The sequence below is a fragment of the Lycium ferocissimum genome, chromosome 1, assembly GCF_029784015.1.
Source record: "Lycium ferocissimum isolate CSIRO_LF1 chromosome 1, AGI_CSIRO_Lferr_CH_V1, whole genome shotgun sequence".
Taxonomy (NCBI): Eukaryota; Viridiplantae; Streptophyta; class Magnoliopsida; order Solanales; family Solanaceae; genus Lycium; species Lycium ferocissimum.
In genome coordinates this window covers 55,633,208-55,648,620 of record NC_081342.1, presented here as the reverse complement: position 1 = coordinate 55,648,620, position 15,413 = coordinate 55,633,208, and the positions used below count along the sequence as shown (strand labels likewise).

At 35.4% G+C, this 15,413-nt stretch overlaps 2 protein-coding genes across 3 annotated transcripts; one reads left to right on the top strand and one right to left on the bottom strand.

Annotated features, from left to right (window-relative positions):
- Window positions 1-210: 210 nt before the first annotated feature.
- On the top strand, window positions 211-10,774 carry LOC132055798 (ornithine aminotransferase, mitochondrial). Of its 2 annotated transcripts, XM_059447789.1 has the most exons (10): window positions 211-626; window positions 3,726-3,834; window positions 5,055-5,285; window positions 5,710-5,869; window positions 5,996-6,051; window positions 6,383-6,535; window positions 6,645-6,742; window positions 7,489-7,569; window positions 7,669-7,902; window positions 10,357-10,774. In XM_059447789.1, exons 1-10 carry the CDS (start codon window positions 484-486, stop codon window positions 10,505-10,507), a joined length of 1,416 nt encoding a protein of 471 aa, XP_059303772.1. In that variant the 5' UTR covers window positions 211-483; the 3' UTR covers window positions 10,508-10,774. The 2 variants fall into 2 exon arrangements, with proteins under 2 accessions (XP_059303772.1, XP_059303782.1); XM_059447799.1 differs by lacking the exon at window positions 3,726-3,834 and having other exon boundaries at window positions 496-626.
- A 2,597-nt stretch (window positions 10,775-13,371) lies between these two features.
- Window positions 13,372-13,788, bottom strand: LOC132065488 (uncharacterized mitochondrial protein AtMg00820-like). The gene has a single exon (XM_059458906.1). It carries the CDS (start codon window positions 13,786-13,788, stop codon window positions 13,372-13,374), a length of 417 nt encoding a protein of 138 aa, XP_059314889.1.
- Between the last annotated feature and the right edge of the window lie 1,625 nt (window positions 13,789-15,413).

Here is a 15,413-nt window from a genome sequence, read left to right as displayed (position 1 = left end):
GGTCTAGTAGCAACAGAAATCTGTCTGTAGGGTTGTAGTTTGAGATACACCCAATCACCTACTTCAAAATTCCTATCTGATCTGTGCTTATCAGCTAAGTCCTTCATCCTTTGTTGAGCTCTAAGATTCATACTTTAATGTCCCCATTTGTACCCGTTTGTGCCAAACCCAATTAAAATATTGTCTGTTGGTCGTTGCAGTTTCACTCGAATGGTGAGCCATTTAGGAAATTGTGCATTTAGACGCCACATAAAGACATCAACTCTATCATATAGAGTGGCAGGATACGTCACGTAACAGAAAAGTGGAAGAAAAAAATAGAAAAGGAAAGCCATCAATTGAAGCAATCAAGAAGGCAACTCAAGATTGAAACGAATTATCATTAAAGAGGGTTGGTTTTAATTTGGTCTTTTGCTTTGTTGGTCAATACCAACCAAAAAAGATTTATTGAGCTTGTGTGAATTAGATTGAATTCTGGTTAAGATGGCTATGATGAAGAGGCCTTTACAGTGTATGTTGTTGACAAGGATTTGCATGAGAAGAAGTTTTAGTGCTCTTCCTCAAGGAAACTCATCTTCCCCTTCTCAAAATCTCATCAACCTGGAGAACGACTGCAGTGCCCACAAGTAAAATTTCTTGGTTTTCTTTAGAAAAATTATTTGTTCATTTAGTTATCTAGGACACTTTTTTTTTTAAAGGTTACATAGTCCATTTTCTGGTACTCCCTCCGTACCAATTTATTTGATACTTTTTGCTTTTCGAGAGTCGAGTCAATAAATTCATATATCTTTTAAATACTTTAACTTATTAATTATGGTGACTTATAATACTTTTTACATAATTTTTAAATATTTAAATTTTATTTCGAAAAATTTAAAGACCGTATGTTCAAATACACGGTCAAAGTTAAAAAAGTTTGAATCTCGTAATTTGTTTGACATAAGTTTATGGGCTTCTTCTGTTTTCCAAAATCATTCTCTTTTGTAGTTTTTCTCTTTTTTAACTCCCTCCATTTCAAAATAAGGGGTGTTTTTAGCTCGACACACTCCTTAAGAAAACTACTCGTTCCTTGGGAAGTAAGATTTATTTATACCAACTTACCCTTAATAATACAAGATGTACTAGCGGTTTAGTAGTTTTTTGGTTACTTAAAACTCTCTTTATTTAAATAAGGGTAAAATTGGAACAACATTGTTAATGCTTTCTCCATTATGTGAAACAAAGGGAGGGAGTAGTGGTAATTTTTGTTTGCCTGTGATTGGCACTGTTAAATAAATGATGATTTAGGTAATTGAAATGAAAGTCTGCTTAATATCATCCATTAGTCTCTGCTTGCTATCTTGTCTTATAGCCTGTTTCTGGGAAGTCAAAAGTACTTATTTTAGAAAGCTGAGGTGTTTGACGAAGTATTTAGAGAAAAAATAATTGCTTTTGAGCACTAGTAGAAACTGTTTTAGAAGCTAAAAAAATAATTTTCCCTAGAAGCACGTTTGGCATATTGGTCAGCTACAAAGTGGCAGTCCGGTGCACTAAGCTCCCGCTATGCGCGGGGTCCGGGGAGTCAACTATGAAGTATTGCTGTAATATTTTTTCAATTGATTAGCCAAACACAAACTGCTACTCTCTAAAGCACTTATGAAGAACACTTCTGACAAAAATTACTCCCTCCGGTTCAAAAAGAGCGTCCGCTTAGCCTTTATTTTTTTTGGTTAAAAAAGAGTGTCCACTTACCAAATCAAGAAAGAATTAACCTTACTTTTTCAATTTTGCTCTCATTAAGTATTAAGTGATCAAATCCTAATACCTATTTAATTAAGGGTAATTTAGTCAAATTACTTATTTTTGCGTAAGAGTTAATATTTTCTTAAGGGGTGTGCAAATGGCTAAGTGGACATGCTTTTCGAATCGGAGGAAGTACTTTTCAAGCAAATTTTGAAAGTTTGGTCAAACGGGCTATTAGTTAGTTTTTTTTTTTTTTTTTAAGGCTCTTAAGAGTTGATTACGGTGTTTGTCTGTTTTGCCCTGAGAACTTGGTTCCTGTTAAACATCCTGTAGAGTGTGTTTTATATGTTAATTCCCCTTGTTGTTCCCTTCTACTTCTTGCAAGTTTATCCGCCATTAGTTAGATGTTCTGTAAGTTATACTGTTGTGTGGTACTTGACATTCATAAATCATTATGCATCAATTGTATGGCCTATAATTCTGAGCTTAGTCTAATGTACAGCACGGTAAGTAGGTATTCCCAAGTCCTGGGAGAGCTCATTCGAATCGATTGGGCTTCGTTCCGGGTAGTGTTTAGTCATAAGCCTGTCTCTTTTGGTCTTCACTTGTCTGCTTTCGTTCCACTCCTTTCCAACTCATTTCTCCGCTTCAACAATTTCAACACCGCGTCCCTTCTCCAGCTCCTCTAGGGACTTTACAATTTCATTTAGGCGATAACGGAATGAATGCAACTATTTCAGAGGGTATATTTAGATTCTCAAAAGCAGACGCTGCGCTCCTGGTCCTAAAGAACCAGACACTCTAGTTATAGTGGATAGGTATACTAGAAGTTGCAAAACTGCAAGTACTAGTGCACACTAGTCAATCAGTAGTTCAATTTGTTGATCTTTAAGGTATTTAAAGTACAGGCACAGTGAATTAATTATTTCAATCCTAGTGTGGTTCCTTGCACTTCAACATTGACCAACATGCCACGGAAGTGTACTGGTATCATTAGGAGTTCGCTATTCATAATGAAAAAGAATGAAGTACTTTATAGGCATGCTTCTGGAACTGAGTTCTTCTTCTTCTTCTTTTTTTTTTTTGTTTTTTGTTTTTTGTTTTTTTTTTGATCGGTGTACTGTGAAGTTAAGAGCCCCGTCGAACTATGAGAACTGGAGATGAGAGATTTCAAGTGATCCCATTACCCCTCTATTCAGAGATAGGGAAATAAGAACACCAAGGGGTTGACAAAATATAACTGGTTTGTTATTATGATGCGGTCATACTGCTGCTGATATTTTCAATGAGATTTATTGTAGGAGGCTATTTACAGTAGTGAAAAGTGAACAACTAAGATGCATTAACTTTGTGGTCACCTGCTCATGCTTTCAGTAGAAGGTTGCCCTATTAATTGTGCACTTAATGAGTGATTATATCTCGGATTTCTGGCTGCTTTCTAGCAATGGCTTTTCCAATGAGTAAAACTTAGTCAAAGGGATCCTTGTAAGAGAGTTGAACTATGGGAAATCTCTGCTTTGTCTGATGCAATGTTTAAATCCAGAATTCATGTGGCTTCTGAACCACTAATCTTTTGGATCGACTCATTGGTGTGATCTAATTTATCAGGTAGAAATGTTTGGTTTTTGCATTTAGTTTTTGTTAGAATCAGGAGTTCGGGTAGTGCGTAATTAGGCAAGTAAGTCGATGCAACTAAAGCAAATGAAAGAGGTGCACAATTTATGCAGTTTGGTCAATAAGAGACCTATGTCCATGGTGGAGAGGACAACTTCACTATTTCATCAAGTATACAAAAGTGAAATTAGCTGCAAGTTTAACAAATTGCAGCTAATATTTCAAAGAAATTCTTTCTTGCGAGCGTTGCTAATGTGACAGCCGAGCATGTTACTTTTGTTATTTAACAAACAAATTAGAGCATGTTACTTTTGTTATTTAACGAACAAATTAAAACTTATGTGAGTGGTATAGCGTTGGAAATACTGATTTTTCTGACTGAATTGCAGTTACCATCCGATTCCTATTGTTTTTTCTAAAGCTAAGGGTTCATCCGTCTGGGATCCAGAAGGGAAAAAGTATCTTGATTTCCTCTCAGCTTATTCTGCTGTCAATCAGGTAAAAAGAGACAGAGAAATTATTGGAACATCTTGGTATTTGTTATTGAGTATTTCCTAAATATAGGTAGAATCAACTTTGTAGTATTCTTTATCGGGCTTCTAGCATGCGCTTGCCAACTCCATAATTCGTGTTAATTCATTCGAAGAGTTGAAGGGAGGTGTTGTGGCCATTCTTCACATGCCATGCTCACCTGGATGTACATTTATATACTCACGACATTGTAGGACATGCAGTTCAGGGCTCTTGGTTTCATTTATCCACTTGGCTAGGTTCATATTACCAATTATTTCCTCCACCTAACATGTTTGACATAATTGTCTTGGCAGAGATATAAAGCAGTCAACTTGTCTTACTTAATATATGCTATCAGCAAAAGAAACTAGTAAAGTAGTTGATGACGTTTATTCACTTTATCAGGTTCATTTATCTTTAATTGATTTCTTTCTGAAATAGTTATATCCACACAAATAGGGTGCTAAAAGTAAGGTTTTCAAAGATTAAGTCTTCAGAGCTTCCAAAATTCCATAAGCGTGTCTTACATTCATACTTCTCTGTATGCACCAAAATATTAAATGTTTAAACAACTATGATTTACCCTGTACACAGCACTGCCTTGTCATATGATTTACCCTGTACACGGCACTACCTTGTCCTTCAAGACACTTCCTGTATATCTCTTTCTACATTTCCATATTATGCAAATGAGACTATTTTACCGCATTTTCCTGAATGCCTTTGGGGCTCTACAGCCCCTCCACATGGTAAGCGTTGATGGACTTCTCTGGGCATCACTCTTTGCATTTCAAATAATGCCACAAACATATTCTACATCTCCATAGCTGTACCACAACCGAATAGTAGGTTTCCGGTCGTTTCCTATTCTTGCACACATCACACAGAAGTAATGAAGTGATCATCCTCTTTAGGTTATGAAAAGAAATCTACCTTTAGTGATGCTCATTTTCCACACCCCTTTCATCTAAGCACTGAGGTTGAAAATGCAATTTGACTTGATCTAATATTTGTTATAGTATCTAAATGTTGTCTTTGATAAGGTATTCATTACACGATGGTTTAATTTTCATTTAATAAATGGATTTGAATTCTTGAAATATGAAGAAAGTGGAGGATCCTATTTTGATGAGTGTATTAAATATTGTCAGGTCACATAGATTAGAATAGAGAAGTACTGAATTAAAGTTCAATTTTATTTTCAGGGACACTGTCATCCAAAGATCATGAAAGTATTAGCAGAACAGGCTCAAACGCTCACTCTCAGTTCTCGTGCCTTCTATAACGATAAGTTTCCAGTATTTGCAGAATGTATAACCAGCATGTTTGGATATGATATGGTGCTCCCTATGAACACTGGTGCAGAAGGAGTAGAAACAGCTCTTAAGCTGGCAAGGAAGTGGGGTTACATGAAGAAAAGAATACCAAAAAATGAGGTAAAGAAAATATACCTTACTACTTCATGTATCCAGTTTTTGTCAGAAACTCAAACTTTAGCAGCTTCTCAGCAGTTTTCCTTATTAATTGGGTCACAAATTAGTTAAGTTATAGATAGATCTCTTAGAGTGCGTATATGAAAAACAATATCCTCTCCCCAGTTAAGTTATCCCAAGTCTTACAGAAGTTTCCGGTTGTTATGTAAATGTTATGAAAGTTGAATCCCGAACCTGCTGCATCCAGCTTTGTGGTGCATTCCAACTCTGAGATTCAAGTCAACTGTAGGTTTCCTGTCATACATAATTGAACTCCACCTCAAAGTTCCCTAACGACCCCATGAAATGCCATGTCCTCTTTATTAAGATTGACCCGAATGTCTGTCTAGACTTTTCTGTATATATTGGTTAACTTTTTCATTTGCAGGCTATAATTGTCTCATGCTGTGGATGCTTCCACGGTCGGACATTGGCTGCAATCTCCATGAGTTGTGACAATGAAGCTACTCGTGGTTTTTGGCCCCTATTACCTGGACAACTAAAAGTTGATTTTGGAGACGCTGTTGCCCTTGAAAAATTATTTAAAGGTACATAAAGGTCGTGCCTGTATAGGTGATGGATCGATCTTGGCAAAGTAACGGTGGTCAAATACATACTTCCTAATTGCAGACATAGTAGAAGCTCATTGTTTTTCACTATTTTATGGTTTTCAGAAAAAGGAGATCAGATAGCTGGCTTTTTGTTTGAACCAATTCAAGGAGAGGCTGGGGTATGTGTATTCTTCAACCGAAGTTACCCTTTAGAAATATATAGTGCATATATGATCATATCTAATATATTATAACAAGAAACAATTTACAAATATTTGCTTGTAGTGAAAGCTGCCTAAACTCGGCCTGAAATCGCTGTTGGTATTTTCAGTCTTTTCCATGGCCTTTTATTTCTTTCAAAAAAATGTTTTGTTCGTGCCACCTGGTAAGGGCACTACATGCGGGAAGATAATAAGGTCTTGTCACTGTATGTTTATTGTCACTTGTCCTGATGGAAAAAATATTTGTGCTTACTATGTTACCACACATGATATTTGTACTCCTCTCCAGGTTATAATTCCGCCGAAAGGTTACCTGAAGGTTGTTAGAGATCTTTGCTCAAAGTACAATATTTTGATGATTGCTGATGAAATACAAAGTGGCTTGGCACGCTCTGGTCGATTGCTGGCTTGTGATTGGGAGGAAGTTCGTCCAGATGTTGTTGTAAGGACTGTTATAGTTCTTATAAGAAGACAATTAAAATTTCTTGAACATATTTTACTAGCTTGAGTCTTTGTGATCATGCTCCTAATTTTGAATATGTTCTGTGCAGATATTGGGGAAAGCATTAGGTGGTGGAGTCTTGCCTGTGAGCGCTGTACTTGCAGATAAAGATGTTATGCTTTGCATTCAGGCTGGAGAGCACGGAAGGTTGCAAATTGCTATATGAGAAGTTCTCATAACTGCTTGTTAATTTGTTTGACTTGCAGTTGATTTCAGATAGAGTTTGTTACTTTTAAAAGAGCAAGTTATGGATTCCGAATAACTTTCTCGGGTTCATTTGACTTGCACAATTCTATGTTTTGATATCAATGATGCTTCAAAAATTAATAAAACGATGGTGTGCGTTTTAATGGATAAAAATGCTTTTAATAGCTTTATGGCTTATGAAGGAGATAAAAGAACAAAAAAGATACTAGATCCTGGAGGAATAGGCTTAGTCGATAGTTTAGTCAAGGCTATCAGGGTAACCATTGCTTGTAATTCTTCTTCATTGTAGAACATGCCAAAGATTTTATTCTGATTCTTGTCAGCATTGATGTCCAGTTTCTTTCCTCTATAGTTATACTAGTAATCGTAGCTAGTCAAGGCACCAGCTAGCAATGTGGACAACCAGTTTTGATCGTCCAATAGCTCTGATTTTAAGGTGAAAAGATTTTACAAACTAAAACCATATTATGTTCCGGTTCTTCTAGTTCAGTAGATGTATTTGAAGCAAAAGTATGTTAAATTTTAACTCCTGCTCTGTGTTATTTTTACCCTTATGATTTTATTGACTTGCTATATCCCTACCATAGATCACTGCAGCCAACGACTATCTGTATGTTTTCCAATTCTTTACATTAATTTGTCTCTGTTTCATGATACATGCCTTTTTTTTTTTTCAATCACATCAGCACATTTGGGGGGAATCCTTTGGCCAGTGCAGTTGCAATTGCATCTTTAGACGTGATTAGAGACGAAAGACTTGCAGAGAGGTATCAAGTTCCTTGCGTTACACCAGATCCTGCATTTATGTTTCTTGATAATCAGCAAATGTCTGTATCAATCTTTATAAATGGTATCTTTGATAATAGATCTGCTCAAATGGGAGAGCAGCTTAGACATCAGCTGATGAAGATTCAGCAGCAATTTCCTCATTTCATAAAAGAAGTTCGAGGGAAAGGCCTATTCAACGCTGTGGAGCTAAATAGCAAGTCCTTGTTACCTGTGACAGCTTATGACATATGTATGAAACTGAAGGAGAGAGGAATTCTTGCTAAGCCAACTCATGACTCTATAATACGCTTGACTCCCCCGCTATCAATGAGGTATGCCCTTTTTTCTTAAATCTTATAGTTGCTGCATTTTCCCCTTTATTAGCGGAGATAGCATCATCATTTCTTGTGAGAAAGCGATGAACCTAGCAGTGATCAGCTCAGAATCATCAGTTGTATAATCCTCTCTCTTTCCTATTTTTTTAAACGGAGAATGATTCCTGTTATAACTTGAAGACAAATTTTCTTCACCTCCAAATATTCCAACTTCAACTCATTTTCTGTGGTGTCCCTACATATTTAATCATTCTTTTCGCCATTCCTTTCCGTTTGAGGAGAATGTAGAAATTTCTCTTCCTCAATTTCACTGAGTTGCAGCTAGCTACATTAGATGGAAGTAGTTCCTAACTCTTATCTAATATCCTTGCGGTATATCCATATGTGGTTGTAGAAAATTATTCTATTGGCTTTGTTATAAGTGAGAATTCATATCCTTCAGAAACTGAAATATATGAATGTTTATGTCAGCGAGAAGTAGCATGTTAAACTTGTAGGACCATGTAGCTATGTCATTTACAAAAGTCACCATTAAATCATTAATACAATTAAACCTTGCTTCTGTTCCAGGATAATAGTTATATTGCTGCTTTTCAATTTAAAGTATGGTAAAATTGTTCACTTTTCTAAAAAATGAAATCAAATAAGTAACTTTCATCCCATAACATAACTGTGCATTCTAGTTTAAATTATGGAATGCAAATACTATCTCAATGTCAACTTATATCGCTGATTGCTCAATGATGTGGTGAATGAATTATTTGTTTTAGACAATTGACCTTCCATTTTCAATTGTTATGAAAGCTGGTTGTTAATTTTGCATGGGGTAAAACTTGAAATAAGAACTCAAATTATACATTCAGAAAGTTTCTGTTGTTTCCCCAACAAAGTCATCTCATGCGACCCAAACCCTGTATCTAACAACTAGCGGTCTTCTCATTTAATCTAAGTGTAAAGGTTGTAATTAGATTTTACTCTACGAATTTGTGAAACTTCAAAGTATAATATTCTGTGTTTTAAACTCATTTGGAAAATTTTAGAATATTCTGTTTTAATAAGGTGGGTACAAGATGATGTAATTACACTAGTAATGGAAGGCAACTACCCTATGTTTTCAGCACATATGTGCCTTTTCAGGAAAGTAAAAAGAGAAAATTATGTAACTAGCTGGTCCACTAAATATGTTTGCATTTGCTGCAGAGTCATGTAGTAGTTGCTCTTCTTGTTGTCAAATTTACGATATTTGCTCCCAATTCAGTTGAGAATATACTGTTTTAGCTCGCCCCTTAATGGCACATCCCCATGCTGTGTCACGTCCCAGCTGCACATAACAGCAGCAATAATCATTCGTTGCTCCTCTCATAACTTTCTGCCGTAGTCTTTTTCTTGTTTTCGTTAGTGGTTGTTGCATGTGGATTGTCTTATCTGTATTATTTTAGAATGTTTTCTCTTTATGATTTCCTAAGTGGAGAGCCCAGGAAGATCATTTGATTATCTACTATGCAAATAGAAATTCAGGCACCTATGAAGTTTAACAGTTGAGTTTAGCTATCCCTACCACTTAGTAAGCAGGAAATCACTAGGCAAATGTCCCCATCTGAATAATTATCATCCATCTGAATCTCTTCTTATATTATTTAATTTGGGAGTTCTCCAGCAATATTGCGCTAATCTCCATCTAACTTAGCTAGGTTAGGTATCCGTTTGGTCTTTCCCTTTTCAGCTTCAAATTAATTGCTGATTTTAATGCCATTGAAGTGCTGTTGTATGCTTAATTTGGTATCAAATTTGAAATCAACGAAGAGCATGGTGAGGCAAGTCATTGAGGAAAAATGATCAAGCAGTGTAGAGAAGCAATGCATTTGTCACCATTTGGTTTGTCTTGGCCCTGAATCTTTAACTGTGGACGTGGAGCCACATATTCAACCTCGTTGCTTTTCTTTTCCATTTCAATCTATCCCATTGTTTTATTCCTCGTTCAATCCCCTGTTCTCTTTAAACAGCTGGTCCTCTTTTTTATCGTATAGGGAAAACAGAGTACCCCCCCCCCCCCCCCCCCCCGTATAGCACATTTTATTAAGGGATAATTACACTTTTGGACCGCTCAAAAGAATAATAGCTAACAAATGTATAGGTTTTTGTATATTAAGTATAAATAGACATATTGTATACACAAAATATACATAATCAAGTGTGCAGGTTTTGTATATTAGGGCTAGCGCCCATAATTAATTTCGGCCGACGGGCCAAAAACGAAAAAAGCCCTTTTATTAAATTCTTGAGCATGAAAGGTACTTCCTAATGGGAAAAGTAAGACAAGTGAATGTTTCCTTTAAGAAGATAGCAGTAGGCTCGGTTCATTATGTTAATCTTATAGATGTAAATCTTAAAGTTTATGTGATCGCTACAACACCGATATACCACTCAATTGTGTTATTGCTGTATTAACAGTTTGGAGGAGCTCCAGGAAGGGTCTAAGGCACTGCATGATGTTTTGGAATATGATCTACCAAAGATGCAGAAAGAGAAGCCACCAACAGTCTCCCATGCTACCTCCAGTGTGTGTGACCGGTGTGGCCGTGACTTATATGGCTCTTCATAAGATCTTGTAAGGTAGTTTTCATAAATAGCAGCAGTAGGTCCCTCTTCTTTTTATACAGGATACATTTCATATCCACTGATACATTTACCTTTACGTCACGGTAGAAACTATCATCACATTATGCACAATCAACTATTTGGTGTCAGTTAAAACCACTGTCTGTACCATGCTAGAAATCAGAGCCTAACTAGTTCTAGTGGTGTGGTGTCAATGGTACGGTTCGGTCGGTTAATTTATAGAATTTATACCATACTAATTTTTTGATTATTTTATTTTGTATAATCAAAATTAGAGTTTTCAAAACCGTCCCATTATCTCGGTTTTTCTTCGGTATCGGTTCGGTTCGATTAATTTTCGATATTTTGAAAGGTCACCTAATGGTCAATTCAACACCAACAACTAATTGAAGTTATGAATTACTATTATTATTTGCTTAATAATCAAATAGTTAGAAACAAAATTGAAATGCAATATTCGATAAGTCTCATTAATGAATGTCACTACTAAATGTATACTTGTACTTGTTACTGCTAATAGAATATCAATATCATAGAAAAATATGTTAAAGAGAAGAACTATATTAATAAATGAAATTGGTAATCTTCATAGTTCATACCAATCAGTTAATATGAAATAGATGAGCCAATATTTATAACTTACGTGAACTATTAAAGCTTAGATTAAAGGGTAATTGTAATTTAAGCTAAAGAATTTAAAAGATAAAGTTATAACCATGCTCACTGGAATAATCACGTCCAAAACTTAGAAAAAATAAAGAGGAAAGAAAAATAAGAAGACGATAAAACAGACCGTTTAGTCTTCTACAGTTGTTGATAAGTGATATTACCTTGAGTAGTGTTTGAGACCTTTTTGTACATTGTTTTGATAGAGTATGGTAGGTTTGGATTTTAATTGCAGCCTTCTCCGTCTAAATTCAACTCAAGGCAAGGCTCAATGTAAAACAAAAGTTAATGCTTTGCATTTTTAATTTAACACATAAAATATTATTCGTTTCGGTAATTTCTATAAAATAAAAAACCTAACCTAATTTTCGATACGGTTATAGATTTATATCGAAACTTTTGATTTTATTAAAAGAACCTAAAAATAGGTTCGGTATGGTACGATTTGGTCGGTTCAACCGGTTTTTGGATGAGTTCTTGGATAATGAGAAATGCAAATAAAGTTGTCTGTTGTTGGGTACTTGTCATCTTAGTCCTTATGTATAAACAAGTCAAAACTGATCTCCGACCTCATGAAAAGGAACTGGAATTTCAAGAAAATGTTCTTTGAAAGTTTCTGACATCTGCACTCTTCCTAAGAAATGGCATGTCGTTGTTTGGCTTTGCAATACTGTTGTTAATCAAAATCAAGATCACAAGAATTATAGTTTGAGTGTAGAAATGGAGATGAACAAGATGAAAGTAATGAGAGAAATTCTTGTTATTTCAATATAATGATCTGAGTACAAATGAGAGCCTCTATATGTATTTATACACTGAGCTAATTTTGATTAGCTATAACTAATCAGGATCCATTACTAACTAACTAACTGCTAAGATAGTTATTTAACTAATAAATGGAAATTAAGAGAACTGTCTAAAATTACAAAACTACCCTTGAACTCTTATTTTCTTATTCTAACACTCCTCCTTAAACTTGATGTTGGACTATGTTGAGAACACCAAGTTTGGACAATAGCAGTTCATGTTGGATTCTGAACAGTCCTTTTGTAAGCAAATCTGCAGGTTGCTCTTTAGTAGGGATGTACTTAGTAGTGATGAGACCTTGCTGGATTTTTTCTCTCACAAAGTGGCGATCTATCTCGATGTGTTTTGTTCGTTCATGATACACTGGGTTTGCTACAATTTGCATAGCAGCCTTGCTATCACTATATCCTTCAATAGGCAATGTAACTATTGAGCCAACTTCTTTCAATAAACCAGATAACCAAATTAATTCAGTGACTGTTGTAGCTAGGCTCCTATATTCAGATTCAGCAGAGCTTCTTGAGACTGTGGATTGTTTCTTTGACTTCTAAGACACAAAAGTGTCAGCAAACTTGACTAAGAACCTTGTGACTGATTTTCTAGTTAATGGGTATGCTGCCCAGTCTGCATCACAGTAGGCTGTGATAGTATTCTTTTGATTATTTGAGATAAGAATACCTTGACCTGGTTGCTATTTGACATATCTTACAACTATTAGTGCATCATCCATGTGGGAGAATTTTTTTGGATTTTGAAGGAATTGGCTGAGGGTCTGTACTCCAAAGGCAATGTCAGGCCTTGTCATAGTTAAGTAAAGCAGTTTACCAATGAGTCTCTGATAGGATGTTTGATCAGTAGGAGGATCATTAGTCTGACTTGTTTCTTCCAGCTGCTTATCATACTGAATTGAAGTTAACTTGGTGTTAGGATTAATAGGTGTTGAATCAGGCTTTGCAGCAGAAATTCTAGCTTCTGAAATGAGTTCTAGAGTGTATTTCCTCTGTTGCATTACCATTCCTTTCTTTGACCTTGCAAATTCTATTCCCAGGAAATATTTAAGCTCTCCTAGGTCCTTCATTTTGAATGTCTTTTGTAGATCAACTTTAGCTTCTTGATTCACTTCTAAGCACTCATCAGTTACCAATAAATCATCTACATATACTAATATGATCACAAATCTTTTGTCTGTCCTCTTGGTGAATAGAGAGTGATCATACTGACTCTGATCAAACTGAGATTGAGTAGAGCATTCTTGAGTTTGTGGTTCCATTCTCTAGGTGCTTGTTTCAATCCATACAAGGATTTTACAAGTCTACATACAGTTTTGTTCTCCTATGACTTTGAAATCCTTGTGGAAGTTGCATATATATCTCATCATGAAGATCTCCTTGTAAGAAAACATTGTATATATCCATCTGATATATATATATGCCAACTCTTGGAAACTGCCAGTGCTAAAATAGTTCTAAGTATGATCATTTTCCCAACTGGTGAGAAAGTTTCTTGGTAATCAATCCCCTCCTTTTGGCTATAACCCTTTGCAACTAATCTTGCTTTAAATCTTTCAACTTCACTTGATGCTTTATACTTGATCTTATATATCCATTTGCATCCTATTGGTCTTTTTCCTTCGGGCAAAGCTACTATCTCCCAAGTTTTGTTGCTTTGTAAGGCTTGTATTTCCTGTTGCATTGCCTCAACCCATCTTGGGTCTTTGATGGCTTCTGAATAAGTTTTTGGTTCCACCAATGAGGATGTCGTAGCTATGTGTGCTTGATAAGTAGGTGACATTGATTGATAGCTTATGTACTTGTTCATAGAATAAGGAATATCTTAATGAACATTCAAAGATATGAAATCTTTCATCTACACTGGTGGTTTCTTGCCTCTTGTGGAAGTTCTTGTTTCAACCATTTGAGGAGGATCAGGTTGATCTGGAACTAGATCAGGTATGTGTACAGCTGCAGGATCACCATCATGACCAAGTGGTTCTGGTTCTGCAATAGGTAGTTGTTCTATATGCTGACCTTCTGGTGGTTGATTAACTGTACTTGATTGATCAACATTCTAAACCTCTTGTGTTGAGATACCAATTGATGGTACTCCTCCTCACACAAAACACCAATCTCTTATGAATGATCCATAAATAGTAGTTTTGAAATAGGCTTTTTAGCAAATGGAAATGATGTTTCCTTAAATGTAACATCTCTGCTCACAAAGAAACAATCGTTAGTCATATCATATAAAATATATCCTTTTTGAACCTTTGAGTATCCCATATGCATAGCAGGCCTAGTTCTTGACATTAATTTATCATGTTCTTGAATAATCTTAACATAGCATAAACACCCCAAGACTCTTAAATGACCAAGAGATGTTTTTCTATTGTACATTCTCTCAAATGGAGATTGATTTTTAATGACTAAGCCTGGCATTCTGTTAATCAAATATATAACTGCAGTAACACAGTGTCCCCAAAACTTTATAAGTATTTGAACTTGATTTCTAATTGCTCTTGTCACTTCTAAAATATGCCTATGTTTTCTCTCAACAACACCATTTTGCTGAGGGGTATAAGGACATGTCCTTTGGTGTATAATGACAAGTTTTTTGAACAAGTTATCACATACAGAGTTAACAAACTCTTTGCCATTATCTGATCTTACAATTTTGACAATATACCAAAGTGTGTTTGCACAAAAACAGGGAAATTTTGTATTGATACACACACATCATACTTATGTTTTAACAATATTAGCTAAGTCATTCTTGAGTAATCATCAACAATTTTCAAAAAGAATTTATTACCATCAAAAGTAGAAGCTTTATAAGGACCTCATAGGCCTATATGAATCATATCAAAAGTTGCAACAATTTTGATACTACTTGCAGGAAATGAACTCCTAGTCTGTTTTGCACATGGACAAACACTAAAATTGTCTATTTCACTAGTAATTGATTGCATATTGACAGGAAATATCCTTTTTAACACTATTGAAGATGTGTGACCTAGCCTCTTATGCCATAGACTAATGTTGATATCAGCAGGAACAATTTTAGTAGTTAGACTTAAAGCCTGATTTTTTTACGAGATCTTGATTCAGCAGTAGATATAGTCCATTATCTTCCTTACCAATCTCTTTCACCCTCCCACTGAAGAGTTCCTGAAACACACAAAAGTCAGGAAAAAAGGAAGCAGACCATCCTAGTTTATTGGTTAATTTTGAGACAGATAGCAAGTTATACTTGAACTGAGGAACATGGAAGACATTAGTGATTGTATTTTCTGTAGATATTGAGCTGACACCTATGTGAGTTACATAAGATATATCCCTATTAGGCAAGTATTTTTCTAGATTATTGTTTTGAACAATTGAGGATTTATTAAACATTGTAATATATGAAACCATATGATT